Source organism: Callospermophilus lateralis, chromosome 3 (genome assembly GCF_048772815.1).
Source record: "Callospermophilus lateralis isolate mCalLat2 chromosome 3, mCalLat2.hap1, whole genome shotgun sequence".
Lineage (NCBI taxonomy): Eukaryota > Metazoa > Chordata > Mammalia > Rodentia > Sciuridae > Callospermophilus > Callospermophilus lateralis.
In genome coordinates, this window is record NC_135307.1 from 152,282,000 (window position 1) to 152,302,608 (window position 20,609).

At 41.4% G+C, this 20,609-nt stretch overlaps 2 protein-coding genes across 2 annotated transcripts; one reads left to right on the forward strand and one right to left on the reverse strand.

The window, feature by feature from the left end:
* The first annotated feature begins 7,018 nt into the window (after positions 1-7,018).
* Positions 7,019-10,749, forward strand: Cst11 (cystatin 11). Its single transcript, XM_076848900.1, has 3 exons — positions 7,019-7,240; positions 8,174-8,278; positions 10,666-10,749. Exons 1-3 carry the CDS (start codon positions 7,019-7,021, stop codon positions 10,747-10,749), a joined length of 411 nt encoding a protein of 136 aa, XP_076705015.1.
* Positions 10,750-15,628: 4,879 nt separating this feature from the next.
* Cstl1 (cystatin like 1) lies at positions 15,629-20,272 on the reverse strand. The gene is made up of 3 exons (XM_076849437.1): positions 20,054-20,272; positions 17,066-17,176; positions 15,629-15,712 (listed from the first exon to the last, which is right to left on the reverse strand). Exons 1-3 carry the CDS (start codon positions 20,270-20,272, stop codon positions 15,629-15,631), a joined length of 414 nt encoding a protein of 137 aa, XP_076705552.1.
* Positions 20,273-20,609: the final 337 nt, after the last annotated feature.

A 20,609-nucleotide genomic window follows, 5' to 3' on the forward strand; every position in this document is an offset into this window, starting at 1 on the left:
GAGAATTCAGAATCACAACAGAGAAGCCCTTGGTTTGACGGGCAAGCTGATACTTTTGGCATTGTCCTCTGCTGCTCAGCCTGGCAGTGAAGGGGTAGGAGAGACCAAAGGAAAAAATGTCCTTTACCAAATATAGCCCCGTTCCTCACCTTCTTGGTCTACTCTGGTCTCCCAGGTGTTTGGGATATTTAGATATTTCTGAAGCATTGTGTTGTCCAGGAGCAGTGGGGGCTAATGGTGCCACTCTAGAGGGAGTTTATCTGCCCACTGAGCTTTGGCAGAATTCAGCTTTCTCAGAACACCTCTGTCCAGGTGCCTGATTCTTGTGTGACATTTGACATCAGTCATTTAGCCAGGGAAGAATTGCAACCCAGGAGAACACAATAGAGTTGCTATCTGGTATTAGGACATTTCTTCCTTTTGAGTGCTCTGAAGAAAAGATGTGGTTTTTTAAAAAAGGCTTTTCTTCAATCATTCATTCATAAATTATTAATGCACCCATAAATCAGAAACAGGATCAAGCATCAATGTACATATTTTATCATTTGAAAAAAACAGGAATTTTCTTTCTGGCATTGGGCAAAATTCTTTTATGAGTGGCTCAAGGAAATTTACTGGAAGGGAAGGTGGGTGCTAGGAAACAGAATTGCCAATTACAGTCGTTCCTGGAGTCCAAATGGCCAAGGAACTCATGTCAAGTCTCATGGGTCTCTCGTCCCCTGCCCCATCCCACACTTTCAACAATGCCCCTGAATGGTAAACTGATGGATAAATGTGTTCATTTCAGGGACACTTCTGTCCCTTAGTTCTCAAAGTTCTAATTGTTACTATTTCAGAAGTTGGAAGGGACTAAGGCAGTTGGCACGGCACCCAGTAAACAGAGATTCCTTTTATCAAGCTTAACTGGTTCTCAGGAAGGAGAACAAAGCAGTTGAAGGTCTGCAGAGAAAAATAACCTGAAACTGGGCTTCCAGTAGATGTGGAAATTGTCCACTTACTGAGGCCAAGGAGCACAAACCAAGAGAGAATCAAGAACCTGCTTCTGTTATGGGATATCACTTGTACCAGGATGCCATCCTCATGTGTGCATTCGACAAGTACAAATTCAAGGAGATCCTAGAATATAATAACCTTTCAAAGGTATCAAGGAAAGACTGAGAAGGTATTCTTCATGGAAGAAGGCCAAATTAACAGGTGACTTTGTGTCCTTTTATTAGTAAGCCAGAAAAGGTTCTTTCCCCATGAAGTTTCAGAGGAAAAAGCTCTTTACATTGTCATTACATTTCTGCAAGTTTGAGATTCTTTTAAATTAAAACTTACATTTAAAAACTCAGCAGTGTGCCAGGCACATGCTTAGAATCTCAAGAAGTGTGACTGAGGCAAGAGGATCACGAGCTCAAGGTCAGCCTCCACAACTTAGCAAAACCCTGTCTTAAAATAAAAAATAAAAAGATCTTGAGATGTAACTCAAGTGGTAGAGCACTCCTTAGTTCAATCCCCAGTACAGCCAAAAAAAAAAAAAAGTTTAGCAGTGCTGCAGTGCTGGGACACAGCAGTCTCCTCAGCATTTGGAGTTGAGTAAAAGAGGCAAGGAGGTGATCCAGCAGGACATCAAATGCAGGCACAGATATGTCCAGGTTATAGTACTGTGATCCAGCTCTGCACATTTAGCAATAGGAAAATATCTTGTTTCTTCAGAGAAAGAATTGCACATTATTGCAGCTGCAAATATCTTCAATCCAGACGAAGGTCATTTCTTTGCAGATTAGAAGGCTGAGATACAAGGAGAATGCAGAGGCATTGCATTGCTCCATGTGGTGCTTCTGGCTTTATCAAAGTCCCTCAGGGCCATCAGAAGGGAGCACAAAGCTTGGCCTAGTGTTGGGCCCATGAAGGCTCCATGCTCTGTCAACAGAAAGTGCGCAGAAAGTATAATGAGAGAGGTAAGGAAGAAAACCCACTTGGGGTGTGTTAATGAGCAGGTGACTCTGGGCACCTGGAGCTCTTTCCCAATGGGGAACCCAAGGAGACTGTGCAGAGTACCTGCTCTGGAGGTGGCCCACCTGAACTGCAGAGAGGCTGGGATGCTGATTCCCTAGTTCTTGCCTGTAGAGGATGCTTATAGATATATAAAATAAATTACTGGCACCTTTGGCCTATTCCATGTGGGCAAACAAGGCTTGTGGCCAGAGAAAGCCTCAAGCAAAATCACGGTCTTTTTGGAGCACCCACAGGTCTGCCATGCACATTAAACAGGGATGTGAGCAGCAAAGGGCTGAGTCTCTACAGTGTTTTCTGTTCTGGACCTATGGGCTTGGCCCTATCCTCAGGATGGTAATTCCCCAGAGTAGGACAACTGAACCAACCCCACTCCCAACACAAAGAGAAATCACCATATAGGATCAAACTCCATATAGGATTGGTGTGTTGGTGCTTAGTGCAAGAGTCTGATCTAAATCAATGGCCTCTGGAAAAATTTTATTTATCAAAGTTTAAACTTGTTCTACAGGGCCAGCCAAGTTTCAGTTAGATCAAGAAAGGGAAGAGAACTTTCAGAATACTAGTGGAGATAATGAGGGGTTTTGCTAATGAAAGATGGTGAATTGGAGAAGATGAAGAGGTTAGACAACTGGGTCCAATTAGGTATTTGACAAAGGTGTAAGAGGATGAGCATCCGTCAGATCATGGTAAGTCATAAAGAAAATGGGGTGGGAGGTATAATGGGATTGATCCTAGAAGTCTCTTTGAGAAAGGGGGAGGGGGGTAATCAAACAAAAGTTTTAAATAATTTAACTATTCAGCATGCAGGACAAGGTATGGGCCCTCTTTAGTAGCAGTTTGAGAGGCAATCCCCTGAGCAGTGGTGGCTTCCCAGGAAGATCAAAGTGGTAATGTCAGGGCAGCTGGCAATGTGCCATCAGGCAGTCCTTGGGGTGGCTATAAGTATTGCATGGTGTCACTTAGCATCTGGCCCAAGAACTTGGAGTCTCTCTTAAGGCTGGGGCATGACTCACTGGGGCAGATAGCAGGCCTTCCTAGCAGCTCAGTGTGGTGTCGTCTCATGGACTGTATTTTTTCCAACTTGTGTTCTGATTTGTGCGTAACTTAACCTTAGGAAACAAGCATTTTCCTAAAGTTGAAAATTATTTATGATTCTATCTTATGTTGTATAATATTGCATTGTATCAAGGCATAAAAATGTGCTATTTTATGTCCTTGTTGTTGAACATATATATGTTATTTCCAAATCTTTGCAAATGTATGTTGCAATGATCTCTCCCTCCCTCCCTCCCTCTCTCTCTTTCCCACTCTCCCTCCTGGTGTGTGTGTGTGTATGTGTAATAAATATATATATATATATATATATATATATATATATATATATATATATATATATATGTGTGTGTGTGTGTGTGTGTGTGTGTTGAATTATTATTAATGGCCAATTTCCAATATCAGAAATATTGAATTGAAATACATGAAAGATTTTGAGCCATTTCCATGAAAACTCCAACAACAAAAATGATAGATCATACATCAGGACAAAATAGAATAGTCAAAACAAAATAAAGCAGACCCATCTGATACTTGACATTATTGAAATAATGATTCAGTACAGAAAGAATAGTCTTTCTGATGTTGAAACCAGTGAGCTTCCTCACACAATAGAAATGAGCTGCAAACTCAACTTCAAAACTTATGCAAAAATTAACACCAAATGGAGCGACAGGCAAAAAATAGTACATGATAAAAGTTTTAGAACAAAAGATTCATGAATCGAGGTTAGGCAAAAAGTTTTCAAACATGACACCAAAACCACAATCCTTACTCTAATAAAAATACTGATAAATGAAAAGACAAGCTACAACCTGGGAGAAAATACTTTCTTTTTCTTTTTTAATTAGTGCCTTATAATTATACATAATTTGTGGGGTTCATTGTTGCATGTTTGTATGTAACATGTGTATGTGAGTTGGTCAATTTCATTCTCCTTCATCTCCCATTTCTCATCCTCCTCCCTCTCCTTTCCCCCTTCTTCTATTCTACTGGTCTCCCTTCTATTTTTATGATATCTCTCTCTCTCTCTCTCTCTCTCTCTCTCTCTCTCTCTTTCTCTCTTCTATTTTCTTTCTACTTCCACATACAACCCTTGACTTTGAGTCTGTTTATTCTGCTTAATATATTGCTCTCAAGTTCCATCCATGAGAAAACACTTGCAAATCACATACCCAGAGAAAATTTGTGTCCAGAGAATATATAAATAATCTTCAAAACTCAACACTTAAAAAACAATTAATAAATGGTCAAAAGGCAAAAAACAGACACTTTAACAGAAATGTATAAATAGAAAAAAATCATAAAGTGATCATTGACTAATAGGGAATAAATTCCACATCATTACCAATTAGACAAATGTTAAAACCATGATGAAATGCCAATGCTGGATGCTTACATATGCTATTTCTGATCTTGTAGCAACTCTGTAAGAGAGAATTAATGAATGTGTCTCTGCCATGACATCCTAGACCAAACAACAGAAGACAAAATTTCATAAATATTGTTTAGAACACCTTACAATAATCTCATCATGTGTTGGTCATAGGAGCCCATGAGAATCAGAAGCCAAAAATAAAGTGACTTAAACATACAAGAGTTCATTTTCTTCTATAAAAGAAGTTAGGATAGCAAATATAGGCTTGGAATGGTGACTCCAAAAACTGATGAGGGCACAAGGCACCAAGTTCCTTTCATCTTTCTGCTGTTCCATTCTCAGAGCTAGTCTCTGTCCTTAGTTTATTTCTTCTTCCAATATAGCTGCAGGGGCTACACTCATCATTTGCTTATTCCCAATAGCAAATAAGACAAATGTGACTCTTCCCAACTAAGTCAGCTCTTCATAGAACGAATCCTTCTATGTCTCAACTATCATTTTACTTATTTCTTGGTCAGATGGTATCATGGTTTGGATCTGGAATTCCCCCAGTGCAGCAATGTTCAGAGGTAGGGCTTTCAGGAATTGATTGGAACCCGAGGGCTCTGACCTCATCAATGGATTAATCCATTGAGAGCTAAGTGGGAGGTGAAGGAAACCGTAGGCATGTGGCACAATTGAAGGAAGTAGATCACTGAGGGTGTACCCTGGAAGGGTATTTCTTGTCCTCAGCCCTTTCTCCATCTCCTTTTTTCTCAGCAAGTGAAACAATAAGCGAGGTAAATAGGGAGCCTACATACTGGGAACAAATTTTTACCCCTCACACTTCAGATAGAGCCCTAATATCCAGAGTATACAAAGAACTCAAAAAATTAAACAACAAGAAAACAAATAACCCAATCAACAAATGGGCCAAGGACCTGAACAGACACTTCTCAGAGGAGGACATACAATCAATCAACAAATACACGAAAAAATGCTCACCATCTCTAGCAGTCAGAGAAATGCAAATTAAAATTCTGCAATCTGTATTTGGGGTAAAAATGGGAGTTCATAACCCACTTGAATCTAATGTATGAAATATGATATGTCAAGAGCTTTGTAATGTTTTGAACAACCAATAAAAAATGGGAAAAAAACACTCTAAAATACCATCTCTCTCCTTTGTCTTTAATTCAAAGATCCTTTCACCTATTACAGTGGGATTGAGGTGGTTGAGTGTCTCCGTGTATCTTTTGTGCTTGTGAATGTCAGTGTGGGTGTGTACATGGGGCATGTCTGTGTGGGTGTGTCAGTGTGAGTTTAGATATGGATGTGGAGCAAGGGTGTAGGTGCACAAGTCTGTATGTAGATATGCGCTTGTATGTGTGTGTCAGTATGAGTGTAGGTGTGTATGTGGAACAGGAGTGTAGACACATGTGCCTGACTGTGGCATGCCTGTGGACAGGCATGTGTCTGTGTTAGCATCAATGTGGATAAGTGGATGAATACTATATGTGTCTGCAAGGAAGGCTAGGTGGGAAGTGTTAGGGGAGAGATGCTGTTTCCTTGTCATGGGGCCTTCCACCCACGGGAAAACCAAGCTGATCATTAAGAACAACACTTGGAACAGGCATCCTGTCCTCCCAGGTAGGTCTTCCCTGTACTCACCCACATTCTCCCCTGGGTTCCCACACACAGGAAGGAAACATCACTACACATCATTGAATTATATCCTTCCAAATAACTCCTCAAAAGGCTTTCTTAGTAGTAATACCTAACAGTGCATGCAGCTGGCACCTGCACTGAGGGACAGTGACATGAGTGCCAGCCTTCTCCTACAAGACTTCTTCCTTCTCCACTTGGACAGTAATCTTGGGGTTCCCATGTGGTCTTATCTTGCTGAGAGCAGTTTCCAGCTAGAAAGCTTTTTGCATCTCCCACCTGAGAATATAGAACCTCTCCCTTGGTCTCTTTCTCGCCCCATCCTTCTCCAAAACATGGATTTGGGGACAGGTGCCAATGGCCTCACAGGTGAGCCTTTCTGACTTCACACTCTTCTGTCTGGTCACCTATTCCTTTGTTCTTTGGAGAATGCTTTCTGTACAGACCTTACCTTCAGGGACTCCTCCTTCCCAGGCCCACCTGGTGTTGACTTGCTTCCTGGAATCCAATACCCTCATGTCTTCATAATTTCCTGTACCCCAGACTTCTTCCTACAGAACATGCTCAAGTGAGCTTAGGGGACAAAGGCTCCTGGCCTGGCTTCCATTAAGATTGTACTAAGTCCACAGAAGAGTGTGTATTGCTGAAGAAGCAGCTGCAAAAGAGAATGTGTGTGTGTGTGTGTGTGTGTGTGTGTGTGTGTGTGTGTGTGTGTAAAACAAGAGCTTATAAGAAAAGAATGACGGAAAATGGAGTGAGCTTGCCAATCATTGCACTCTTCCCAGAGCAGGCAAGAGAAAGGAGGAGGAGAGGTAAAGTGTGGGTGTTCACCATGGGTTGCTTTTAAATCCAGCCAGGGCAGATGGGGCTGCCAGTCTGATATAGCTGACTCCTGGGAGGGATAGGAGTGGGTTTTTCCTGTTCCTATCTAGCTAAAGGACGATGGCCAGACTCTTGCAGTCTCCGCAGCTCCTGCTGGCCATTCTAATGTCCCTGGTGGCCTTCACCTACCAAGTAAAGAAATCCTTGATAAGTATCTACGAAGCATCTGCAGTGGAAAACTTCGTAGAAGACACCTTAATGTACATCAATAATGAATACAACAAGCAAAGTGATGACACGTACAACTTCAGGATCCTTCGAGTCCTAAAGATCCAGAAGAAGGTCAGTGAGTGGCTTCCATCTTCTCCTCACCACACCCAACCTCCAGGGACCCACTGATACTACAGGGTGTGTCCTACTCCAGTGAAATCTAGTGCCACATGAAGCAGGCATTTTTTTTCAATATAATTTTTTATTTCTCACTGAGATCCTTCTCCAAATTTAGGTATAAGTGGGGCCAATAGATGGTACTTGATAATACAAAACAATTATTGTTTGCTCTTTCAGAATAATTCTAATGTTTTAATCCTCATCCATATTAATCTTTTAATTTTTTATTTTTATTTATAAATAACAACAGAATGCATTGCAATTCTTATTACACTGATAGAACACAATTTTTCATATCTCTGGTTGTATGTGCAGTATATTCACGTGAAGCAGGCATTTTAAAAGAAATATACATTCTCTAGAATGAATGAAGTTGTTCTTTAAAGATACTAAAAAAAAAAATAATCAATGGTCAACAATTTATACACCAAGGGCCAAATCTCCTGCTGCCTGCATTTGTAAATAGAGTTGCTTTGAAGCCCAGCCAAACCTACACATATATACCACCTATGGCTGTGGTAATGCTTCCACGGCACAGCTGACAAGTTGTAGCAGAGACTAGATAGCTCACAAAGCCTAAAATGTTTACAATCTATCCCTTACCAGAAAAACTTTACAGATTTCTGCCTTGAACCCTTTGCACCACTTCTATTATACAATGGGGGACTTTGCTTATGAAGCAAGAAACATAGTGTTTCTTGTGGCTTCTGGTGTATTCTCTTTGAATGACAAAAAGAGGCAAGGCATCACACAAGAAGAGACCACCAATCAGTCTAGGACTGGGTCTTTGCCCTCAGGCAAAGTATAAATGAATGTCTGCACGCAGAAACAGCAGAGAAGGGAGAAGAGGTTGTTCTGCATCTCCTTGTCTCTTGATGCCCACAGATAACAGACCATATGGAGATCCTTGCACATGTGGAGATGCAGAGAACTGTCTGCCTGAAGCCAAAGATGGGCTACTGTGAAATTCAAAATGGGAAACTTTACAAGGTACTTGGTAAAACACATTCACATAGAGAGAATTCATTTTCAGTAGGTTATTTTTTTTCTGTATGATGAGGTTGGGGCAGAACTATTTAGGATTCATTCAAGCTTGCTTGAGGGGCTGGGGATATGCCTCAAGTAGTAGCGCGCTAGCCTGGCATGTGTGAGGCACTGGGTTCGATCCTTAGCACCACATAAAAATAAAGATATTGTGTCCACCTAAAGCTAAAAAACAAATATATAAAAAAGGTAATTCATTCAGGCTTGCTTGAAAAGAATGCATGAATAATACCTTCTTTCTCAGAGAGAAAAAGCAAAGATAGGAATGACCGAGGTATCACTCTTTGGTTGCTGAAAGGATTATAAAGAGGCTGAAGTGGTCCAGAGGAGCTGTAGAGATGGCTAAGTCGCAGGGAGACAGGAAACAGTCAAATTATTAGTAAAACTCTAGCAGCCAGAGGGACCCAGCGCTTGCTGAAATCTGAACATCAGCACACCAAGAATGTGCAATTCCTGAGCTCCTGTCCTTTTTCCTTTCAACCAACAGTGTTTGGCAACCATAAGACCAAAAAACAAGTTGAAAAATAATTCGGCCAGTGGCAGAGCTGGGTTGGGGAGAATGAGCCCATGTGTGTATGATATGCTGAGTGGCCTCCTGCTCCAAAGTGTGTTCAGTCATCAGCATGATTCATTCCTGCTTAGCACTGTTTACCTGAAGGAGGCTGGGCACTGTGTGCAGAGTTAGGATCAGTTCTCTGTACAGAAAGACCTGGAAGGTTGTCTCACAAGTCTTCCAGATCTCTTATTCACCCAAAAGAATTAAATCTAGGATAACTGTATATCCCTCCTTGCCTAGAAGAGTCCTAACTTATGACAACTTTTTGATATAATCATTTAATAGCATATCCTTTTGCTTATATCATGGCCTTGCTTGATTCATAAATTATGTGATCACCCTAGTTATAATGGTCTGAGGTTTCTCAACACAGAAATGTGTCCATCCCTAGATTCCCTTCTCATGCTCTACATGTATAATTCTTCAAAATCTAGCAAGGAAGTCTTCTTTGGTTCTTCCCTGGGGAAGATCATAAAATCTCTGTAAAGAATAATTTAATCTAACTGTAAAGTCAAATTTTTAAAAATCAAACTTTCTTACTAGAGAGACTGGATTGGTGGAGTTAGTATGCTGAGTTCTATTTTAAGAAAAATGTAAAAGTTAGCCTCACCCTTTACATTCTAGGCTTCCAAGTGAAAAGCAAGAAAAACAGAATCAGATCCCCCCAAAAATGATAATAATCAATCATATGGCAAAATATATTTAAAATATTGATTTTTCATTATGGAATAAAAATGGAGTAAAAAATAAGAGAAACTTGGGAAACGATAAAAAGAAAGCAAGGCGAAAAATAACAATATGCATAGATGGATGGATGGACAAATTAAGGAAACCAAGATGGATGATGGATTGGGTGAAAGGAAGGAAGTTAGATGCATAGATGGAAGGAAGGAAAATGAATGGACATAGAATGGAATTGCAAGTGTGTTTGTATGAATGAATGGATAAACAGATGAGTAGATGAACGGAAGGATATAAATGATTGGAAGGGAGGGAGAGAGAAGAAAAGGAAGAAAGGGAATCAATGGAGGCCAAGTAAGAGAAGGTATAGAATAAAAACCACGAGTAAAAATGAAAAGGAAAAACAATCAGTGGTTCCTATGGTGAACACTGGCTGGGCAAACACTTCATTTTTATTCTTCAAATCTGATCATAAATGGATGTTTTCTGAAATGATTCCAGCAATATGACTATCAAATGACTAAAATCAAGAATATAAAAACAGATCTGGATTAGAGAGGCAGTGTGGGAAGCCACTCCAAATGCACACACCTTTAAGTCCTGAGGCACCATGGGGATCTGAAAGATCACTGTAGTTGGACACTGTAGTGTCATGACTCTTGACTCAGGCTTTTTTCTTGTTCGGATAATAAGGTGTGGCCTTGGGAGTGGCCCTAGGAGTAGGCGGCACCCAGAGAGGTTGAGGTACACTCACCTGTTCCCTTGTAATCCTACCCCTTGCCTCATTTGAATGGCTCCGTCCCAATAAAACGGTTCAGCACGTGCTCCTCTCTCTCTTTCCATGGACCCCTAAGGTCGGAGGAGCCATCACAGGACCCAAATAAAAAGGTATTTGTCTGTCTCTGTGTGATTATTTCATGCAGCCCAGTTCACCTGGAGTGACCTTGAGTGTTTAGTGTGAGACCCGACAAGGTGGTGTTGTTTTCCCTGTCCTTATATCTTACATCCCCTTCTTTCTCCCTTGCATGTAAATTTCACCTTGCATGTTAATCTCCTTAAGTACTGGTTTTGTTGTGGTTTTTTTGTTTTGTTTTAGAAAATCCAGTGCTACTTCTCAGTGTTTGTTATACCCTGGACTGAAACATACAAAATTCTGGGCAAAAACTGCAGCAACATCTAAATGCCCTGGAGCACACACCTGTGGTCACTGTATTCGATGGTCCAGAAACCAACAGTAATCTTCAGTAGACAATAAATATTTGTCTACTTTAATGGTCTTCATGGTTGTGACTCTACTCTCTTTTTCTTTTTCTTAAATTCTTCAGCTCATAATAATATGATGTGGAGAGTCTGCTGGACCAGGACAATTGGGGGGTCCAAATGAAGTAATATGAATAATTTCTTCTGCCTTGCCTGACAAAAGAATTTCAGCCTTTTCCTTATATCAAGCAGAAGTCTTTAGATTTTAAAATAAGATGGAAAAGATAAGGAGATTAAACAGAAGGGAAAATGTTTCAAGTAACTTGAATAAACAGCCCAGGGATATTTGCAAGTGTGTCCCATAATGGAATCTCTGAGGAGCCTAGTGAAGAGCACCCCTGTCCTAACCTGAAATGTGAAACAAAGAGAGCCAGGCAGAGTGGCACATGCCTATAATTCCAGCAGCTCAGAAGGCTGAGGCAGGAGAATCACAAGTTCAAAGCCAGCCTCAGCAACCTAGTAAGGCCCTAAGCAACTTAGAAAGACCCTGTCTTAAAATAAAAAAGGGCTGGGGATGTGGCTCAGTGGTTAAAAACCCCTAGGTTCACTCCCTAGTACCAAACAAAAAATGTATGAAAGAAGGAGAAAAACCACAATTAAGAAATATGAGACTTTTGTTATTGATTAGCTCTAGGTTGAGAGATAGCTGTATCTCATTTTCACATGCAACTGTACTTTCTACCACCAAACTCCATAATTAGACATCTGCTCCAACACACCAGCAAAACTGGATCAGAGCTGGTCTTTCCATGAATTCTGTAGTACTCCTGCTGTAGGAGCAAAGGAATATATGCTCCCTGTTGGAAGAGGAAATGGGATACAAGACCCATTTTAGATTGTCAGATTAATTCTGCCAGGAGAGGAAGGATCAAGACAGGGAAAAATCAGGAATGCCATTTTAAAGGGGATGTGCTTTCTGTCTCAGTCTGTTTTCTGTTGCTAATATTTCAAAATCATAATTGGGTATGTTAATTTAAAAAAAAAAAAGGCTAATTTTGACTTGTGTTTCTGTTCCAAGATCAAAGGAGATGATCTGGTGATGACCTCCCTACTGGCAACACCTGGAGGTGGCATACGGTATCACATGGTAAAAGCTATGGAGTACAGGAAAGACCCTTATCAAACTGGCTTCTATAGCAGAGCCACTCTCAAGATAACCCACTAACTCAAGAACCTGCTAATCTATTTACCATGTGAGTGAATTATTCCTTTAATCATGTGAATGGATTAATCTGTTAATCACATGTATGGATTAATCCATTCATGAGAGCAGAGTCCTAACCACCTCTCAAAGGTCCCAAATGATCCTTTTAATACCTCACAATGGTGATTAAATGTCAATATAAGTTTAGGAGGGAACAAACCATATTCAAATCATAGCACTTTTCATGTCAGCTCGACAACAGTGGGGCATAAATGTCCCCCCCACCGGATGGTTTGACTCAAGGCCTCAAACACTGTCAGCAGGCTCCTCCCACTCCACTTCCTCCATGTGGTCTCAGGAGAGCCACCAGCAACTCAGTGGGAACACCTTTGTCCTCATTCACATCCAGTAGAAAGGAATATCTATTGCCCAAGCCTCTAGAAAAAGGCTGAAAACACACACACACACACACACACACTCACACACACAACATTCATCTAAGGGAGTTGGAAGTTAGGAACTGGGATATTATCCAATGGTTCCAGTCAGTATTTCTTGAGGGTAGCTCCTAGAGGGCATTAATTCCCTAGTATTTTTGGCCTGGTTGCTCCAGAGCACAGCAAACAGCAGAGAGTCCCTGCAGATAAAGGGGTACAGGTGCTGGCACTTGGAAGTTGACCTGGCATGCACAGAGAGAAAGGCTGAAAGGATACAGTAGAGTACCAGCAGAATGATCCTTGCACATATGCATTGTAAACTGTGAGGCATACTAGCCACAACAGGATAGCTGGGACCTCTCACATAACAGAAACTTTAGCTTCTACTCTCTATCAAAATTCTGGAAGGTTCGGGGCCCTGTTTCATGTGGGTCCTAGGTGAGATTCCCCTCTGCCAACTAACCTAAAATATCAGCAAGTTTGAGAAAAGCAGGACCTACTTCATGAAACAGTTACAAAGATTAAAGATGATAATGTGCATGAATTGCATAATACCATGTTCTAACACAAGGCAGGTATTCAAACGAATGCTAGCTAGTAGTAGGCAGTAGCAGTGATAGTAATTTAATATTAATCAGTAACCAATGCTCTTCAGGTATTTTGGCTATTTTGTCCCCAAGACAGGGATTATTATCTTTGGGGAAAAAAAAGAGATGGGACATTCATCATGCCCATTAATCTCTTGGATTTTTCAACTCATATTTGAAGATTCTTTTAAAACTATTTTTTCTCATTTATTGTATTTTTATAAGAAATTACAAAGATAATTCAGAAAAGTTCCCTGGACCCTTCATCTAGTTATCCCTGGTAGTTACAGTTTATATAATAGAAAAAAATCATAACTAGGAAGCTGACATTAGTACAGTGTATGTATGTCATTTTGTTACATGTGTACATTTGTGTAACTACCACCACAATCTAGATATCAGACCCATGCCATCCCAGAGAGCCCTGCTGTGCTGCTTCTGGATACCCAGTAAGAGACCACAGGCCCTTTGCCTCACAGCGGTCTGCTTATGCCAACCCTTCATGTCTGCCAATAATAAAAGCAAGGTGGGCAGGCTGGGCAGGGAAAGCTCACTTTTGAATGTTCAAACCAATGTCATAAAGTTTAGTAAAACATTATAAAAAGAATAGAGAGCCAATATGGGATTATATAAAAATAGAAGTGGAGGGGGCTGGGGATGTGGCTCAAGCGGTAGCACTCTCGCCTGGCATGCGTGTGGCCCGGGTTCGATTCTCAGCACCACATACAAACAAAGATGTTGTGTCCACTGAAAATTTGAAAAATATTTTTTAAAAAATTCTCTCTCTCTCTTTCTGTTAAAAAATATAGAAATGGAACAATTAGTCCAACCATATAAATGAAAGATATAAAATAAATAGGTCTTAGAGGCTTAAATCAACCACTAAGTAATATTAAAAAGGCAATCAAGGAAAAAACTTTACAAACAGGTATTGAGCAAAAACTGCTAAAGACTGAATATAGGCGCATCCTAATAATAACCAGTTTGACTCATAGGCACATACTAACAGAAACAAGTATACATGTCCACCATACATACATACATGTATGTTTATTGCAAGAAGCTATTATTCTTATAAGTTGAAAACTACTCAAAAAATTCATTATCAGAAAATAAATAAATTGTGATTTGTTTGTGTAATGGAATTCTACCCCATAATAAAAGTGAACCATAAGTACAAATACCTGCAAAATATATATTGAATGAAAGAAACCAAGAGAATACATACTGTATAAATCATCTCTAAAAATTTAATCAGTTATCTCAACCAAGGCAGGGTGTTAGAATAGAGACAGAGGTTGCTTTTGGAGGTTCCTCATCTGCTTCATGGAGGAAATCTCCTTGGAAAGCCACTTCATAGGTTTGTCACGATGATTGAATTAGATGGAGAGAGCAGCAGGCCTGTGAGAGGAACCCGGTTTGCCCCCCATGGCATTAGATTTGCATGGCAGGATGCTTCTGACCTTTGCACAAGGATTTCACCAGCTTTTCCTCTTTTCCTCCATCCCCTTTTCTCCCCTAGGCCTCTCTGGCAATACTCTGTGTCTGGGGCAGGAGAGAAGACCAGAGAGTCATGTGGTACACTTGGCTTGCTCTCAGCCCCAGGTTGGGTCTAGCATGTACCTTCTCTACAAGAGTTATAGGAGGGAGAAACCCATTGAGATAGGCCACTGTAAATGTTGGATGCTCAGTGATTTGTGCCAAAAAGAGGTAAACCACCCCTGAACTGTCATTCTTAGAAAGGATGATGAGAAGGCTGACTTTGGCTAAAGTCTGAAGACATAAAGGGTAAACAGTTCCCCCCACAATGATGCCAATTCTCCCTACCTGAGCAGAGGGCCTCAATGTGTCCAGACTGTCTATACAGACCATGAGGTCTATGCTGAACATCTACTCTCCTGGGAGTCTAGAATTTTGACACACTCAGAGGTTGGGACCAGTTCCCAACAAAAACCATGGGCACTGATCTCTAATCTGCTTCTCTGGGATATGACATTTCATAAGTGTCATCACAGCTCAATGCTGGGGATTAAGCCTGTCCCCATGTGATGGCACTGGGAGAGGATTTTGCAAGCTTCCACCTGGTTTGTGTAGACTTCACCCATGCACGCATCTTTTCTTTTGCTTTTTGTCCTGAGTATGTCCTAGTTTGCTCCTGGGGACCTGAGACACACACGCAGTGTGAGTCATGGTGTGGTGTGTGTACAGGGAGAACACAGGGCTCCCCCATGCTTGGAACAGAGGTCGGGGATGTTCTTGAATCCAGAATAGTCAGAAGAGGTGGGCTGAGGTAAAGAATGGCAAGATTCCCTCAAAGACCACTGCACCAGACCCTAAAGACCACTGAATATGTATGAGTCATATAAGTGAAGGTCTGAGTGTAGGGGTGAGAGTGTGATGGTATGTGTGAATATGTACAAGTATGTCCATGTGTCTGCAAGTAGTGAGATTGTGTGTATATGTGGGTGTATTAATGTGGACGTCATTGAAAGTCTAGGTAGTAAAGGTGAGTGAGCATGCATGTGGGTGTAGTGAGACCCCAGTGAAGGACACAATGCCTTTTAGAACTTTATAGCAGCTGGTGCACAGTGTAGCCATTAAAGGACTCATCGAAGATACTTGCACAAAAGCTCATTTCTCCAGACAAGAGCTGTTCCAGAGCTGGTAATATTGCACCCAAGGCACCGTGTATATCAAAGATTGGCAAATCAAAGTCTGTGAAGGGGGAAAAAAAACATACAATCAGCTACAGAGGAAATAATTTTCAAGGGCAAACAAAAGGCTCCTGCCCCTCAGGCCCTGGTGGGCCCAGGGAGTAACTGTCTACAGTCAGCTGGTGGCACTAAGAGGGAGGGACACCAGTCTAGTCATTGGGGACCTATAGCAGGTACACCTGGAGCCCATAACCCGGCAGGATCCAGGAATGATGGCAAGGGGCAATGACAATGTTCCTGTCCTCCACTCGTACACCTACATCCAGGCACAGGGAGAGATTCTCATATCTGCCAGCTTGAAGAAGGGACGAACTTAGGGACCAGGAAAAGCAGAAAGGGACAGGCGTAACTTGGAAGACAAGGAGGGGATTGGATAATCCTCAGCAACTTGGAAAGTAAGAATCCAGACTTGAACAAGGGCCCCAAGGAAAAGGAAACACTGCTTTCTGAGAGGGCTAGGCAGGTGGGAGTGGAGGCCAGGTGACAGAAGGCCTGGGCCCATAACTAGGCTGCCCAGTAGAGAGACTACCTAATCAAAGAGTCTTCCTCCCTCTTCCAGGTGCCTCAAGAGGTGTTAGGCAGCCCCCAGGGCTGCATCCTAACCAGGAGGATCCTCACAACTGGAAAAGCTGCCAACATCCAATGAGGGCATTTCAAAATGTCATTTCCAAACTAAAATCAGCACAATGTAGTGATGTATGCACACCAATATTTATAGAAGCATAATCCACAATAGCCAAGCTATGGAACCAACCTAGGTGCCCATTAATAGACAAATGGATAAAGAAAATGAGACATACATGCATAATGGAGTTCTGCTCAGCCATAAAGAAGAATAAAACTATGTCATTTGTAAGTAAATTAATGGAATTAGAGAACATCATGCTAAGTGGAATAAACCAGACTTAGAAAGTCAAGAATCAAATATTTTCTCTTGTACATGGAATTAGAGAGAAAAAAGAAATTTAAAAAGGAATCTCATGAAAATAGAAGTAGGGAACCAGGAGGGAGGAGAGGAAAAGGGAAGCACTGAGAAATGAAGTTGACCCTGTATGAATATATCAGAGTGCATTCCAATTGTGTATATATAACTATAATGCAACAACACATAAATAAATAAGAGGGAGAAAATATAGAGTAGAGGAAGGGGATCAGGGAAGGGATGAAGATAGGGAAAGAGGAAATACTGGGGGATTGAGATAGAGCAAGTTATGTTATATGCATTGATGAATATGTCAAAATGAACCTCACTATTATGTATAACTGTAATGCACTAAAAAGTAATAAATAAATAAATGTTCATTCCACCTCCTTTTTGATCTCAGGTCCCTCTCAAAAGACTCCCATCACATACCTTTTTCAGCTTCTTTTTTTGAAGGGGGCAGTCAGTAGTTTTTGTTTCATTCCTTTTGCATTTGGTCCTGCTGATCTTCACAGTAAGCAAATACTCCACTCCTGTTGTCAGCTGATGAGAAGCAACTGTTAGTTTTAACTCTACACATCCATTGACTGAGACTATCCAAGAAGGGTTAGAACTAGGATTGAATCCCCAGAGCCACAATTCCTGTTCCCATAGCTCACCCATCCAAAACTCAGCTCCTTTCTTCCTCTTGGCTTAACAAGTCTCAGTAGTACCCAAGGTTCCTGTTGAGCCCCCAATTCCTGGCCCCTGGATCAACTATAGATTGCTTATCTTCAGTTTCCCATCCATATTCAGGACAAAGGAAGAGGCAGCAAGCTAGGTTGCCTAGCAACCACAAACCACTCCCGAGTGGTCACATACCATCTTCATAATGCAGAGAGCCAGTGTCTCATTTGTGTCCTCCCAGGCCCTACAGCCATTTCCTCCCCACCTAACCACCCCTTCCTGCCTGGTCAATGTAAAGAGAGAGAGAGAGTTTAGCACATAGCTAAAAATGGATTTCAGAATCAAAATTGATTTGGGGCATGCACTCCCCATTTACTGACTTTGTGACCTTGAGCAAGTTACTTAACAGCCTCATTTCCTTCACTTACAGAGTCCAAATAACCATTATGTCTTCTTGTGGAGTTAGTTATGTGCACTAAAGGGAAGCATGCAATTCACTTAATGCATTCAAAATACATTTTAAATTTTTTAAAATTATAAATTATTTAATATTTCAGTAAAGTATCTGGAACATTACTCTGGAGCATCTATGGAGCTGGGAGAGCCAGAGAAGAGAAGACAGGAGATCTGGCTTTATCTCCTAAGATCTCTAAACTTAGATGATCCTTCCAACTCCCTGAATCCGGTTTTTTCTGGGGTGTACAAGAATGAAGGAAGAGAATGTGGTAAATATGTGAGCTACAGGGAAGGCAAAGTCACGGCCATTTCCTATGGTTGTCCTTTGTCTTCTTTTACTCATGATCAAGTCTAACCCTGTGAAGACTAAAGGGAGGATGGTTAAGAAAGGTCTTTGTGGACAGGGAGATCCCACACTCAGAAGAAAAACTCTAATCCACTTTGCAAATGAGACATTGAGGCCTGTAGAGTTACATGATTATTGTTTCATGTTGGGAACTGAGCTGGATTCCCCAGGTTATTAGAGAGCTCTGAATTGGTAAGGGAAAATGCTACAAGGAGTCCCCTTTCTTTCTTGCCCAAATGTCAGTGGTCAAATCAAATGAAATAACTTGATGTTCTCTGGGGTTGTAGAAGCAGGGTATGTCCATTCTGCTCCTGGAAGACTCCGCTAGAAAACTTCAGGGCAGGGCCTCAGGTATATCAGCCTAAAGCAATACTGTGACCCCAGCTCCAATATTCACTGGAAACACCCCAGGGTACAGATGCTCCTCTGCTGGTCATCAAAGGGCAGTTCCAACTATGAGTTGGCCTCTTGCAGGGCTGTCCAAACACTGTCACCCTGACCATCATATTCTCTGTATATAGGAAAAAATTACAATTCTGGTCATATATATTTAACTAACAATCCAGTGTGCAAAGTATTATTCAGTTAGCCTTGATTTTTTTTTACCTTTGTCTTATTCATTTATTTTTATGTGGTGCTAAGGATCAAACTCAGGGCTTAGTGCTACTAGATGTCAACACTGTGCTAAGTATTTCCCTCTTATTCTGACCCACTTCGCAGGTGAGGAAACTGATAATGGCAGAGTTGAGATGACACTTGACCAAAAGCCCACAGTTGGGAAGAGCTAAGTGTCAAAACCAGAAAGGATACCTGGAACTCAGACCCAGGCAACCCTTCATACCAATCTGCTATAATACTCTGTAAGGTATTGGGACACTCATAGTCAGGGGTATTCACAATCAAATCTGCCCAGAGACCTGTCTTCAAGATCACCCAGCTATCAAGAGGCAAACCTGTTCTGTTGCTTATCATTTTGAATGACATTAGAAATTTGTTCAGAAAGATTGTTTAGAAAGTCTTCTTTAACAGTTAACTGTTGATCATGGATTGATCTCACAAGTCAGGATTTGGAATCTTGGTTTTATCCTTGGGAAACTGATCCAAGACTACAAGTTAAGTGAGAACACTACCATCTGGCGGTAGAAGCATGTAATTGACAGGGACCAGTAGGAATGTCGAGGCTGTGATAAGAGGACAGCCTGTGTATCACACTAACACTGCCTTCCACAACACCCTTCCTTTCTGCCTGGCTAATCTTCCCTCTACCAAATGCTTGCATTTCTCTCTGGCTAGAGATCTTTCCCTTAATCAATTAGTTTTTCCCAATCTGGCTAAATTAAAACCTTGTACTGTCTTTGTCCTAAGTTACATAATTTATCATCTGAACTTGAGCAAAGGTTACACCAATAAAAGTGGTTTTCAAACAACTTCCCTTTACTTTATCATCTTTCAATTGATATATTTTTAAAACCTTGTAAACAGGAGGCAATGTAATTGAAGTCTATCTCCCACCTCTCCCACCTTTCCTGTCTCAAAAAGACTTCTGTGATTCTAGAACACAGAAAACCCAATCTGAAATTCTACAACCCTAGACACTAAAACACTATTTTGGGGAAGAAGAAACCTGTAGAATGTTTGCATTTGCCAAATGAAACGCTTCTAAAAAACAGAAACATCCTTATTTATTATCATCTGGAAAGAGCAGTAGGGAACCTCAGTGGGCATGTTGCTTTTGACCAAGAGTAAGGGAGTGAGGGTTGACTCCAGTCCTCAGACCAGTATTTTGAAAGCATGACTAAGGTAAACAACTAAAAGGCACCCATTCCAAGTGGCTGCTCCCCACTTGGAGTCACTGTCTTTTGCTTCTTTGGGGAGCCTCATCAGAAGGCCTATGTGTTGGAGAATACAAGAATGGGGGCCCTGAAAATGTCTGGAGAAACCAAGGCACAAACCTGCATCTGACTTCGAATTAGCTTTCGTACTCGAAATAAGTAGGTATCATTGCTGGCGTTGTTGTAGGAATCAATGAAGAAGCTGAGTGTTGAGTTTCTATTGTTCTTGCTCATGGACACATTCTGGAAGCCCTCCCACCTTTCAAAGTGACCGAGTACAGCTACCAGCACCACGCCAACCAGCAACAGCAGGGGAGTCCTCCAGGCTCTGAGGCCCATTTTTCAGCCTCAGAAACCTCCTCTCAGTTGGCACAGGTGAGGGTATGCAGCGTCAGTAGCAATTTTCTTGCTCTTCCAAGGTGGATCTCACCAACAGCCTTTTCTGAAAGATGGCTTGCCTGCATTTAAACACAAATCAAGACCCAGGCCTTGTCCTTCTCAGGTCCTGAAGGAGGCCAGCCAAGGAAATCCCCCTGAAGGGCTTCTCAGCCCACACCAGTCAGTTTTCTACCCATTAACAATACACAGTCCAGGCAAGGGAAGTTTCCAAAAACCTGAGGTATAAAAGCCTCCTTCCTTGCCTACATGCAAGAAAACTCCAGCACAGACCAGTACA

Bases quoted from the DNA above. Each gene is read 5' to 3' on its own strand.
- Cst11 (XM_076848900.1), top strand. From the start codon at position 7,019: ATGGCCAGACTCTTGCAGTCTCCGCAGCTCCTGCTGGCCATTCTAATG. The intron at 7,241-8,173 runs GTCAGTGAGTGG...TGATGCCCACAG, and splicing joins TCCTAAAGATCCAGAAGAAG to ATAACAGACCATATGGAGAT. The intron at 8,279-10,665 runs GTACTTGGTAAA...GTTTTGTTTTAG, and splicing joins AAAATGGGAAACTTTACAAG to AAAATCCAGTGCTACTTCTC.
- Cstl1 (XM_076849437.1), bottom strand. From the start codon at position 20,272: ATGGGCCTCAGAGCCTGGAGGACTCCCCTGCTGTTGCTGGTTGGCGTG. The intron at 17,177-20,053 runs GTTTGTGCCTTG...GCTTCTCATCAG, and splicing joins TAATTCGAAGTCAGATGCAG to CTGACAACAGGAGTGGAGTA. The intron at 15,713-17,065 runs GTATGTGATGGG...CCCCCTTCACAG, and splicing joins AAAAAAAGAAGCTGAAAAAG to ACTTTGATTTGCCAATCTTT.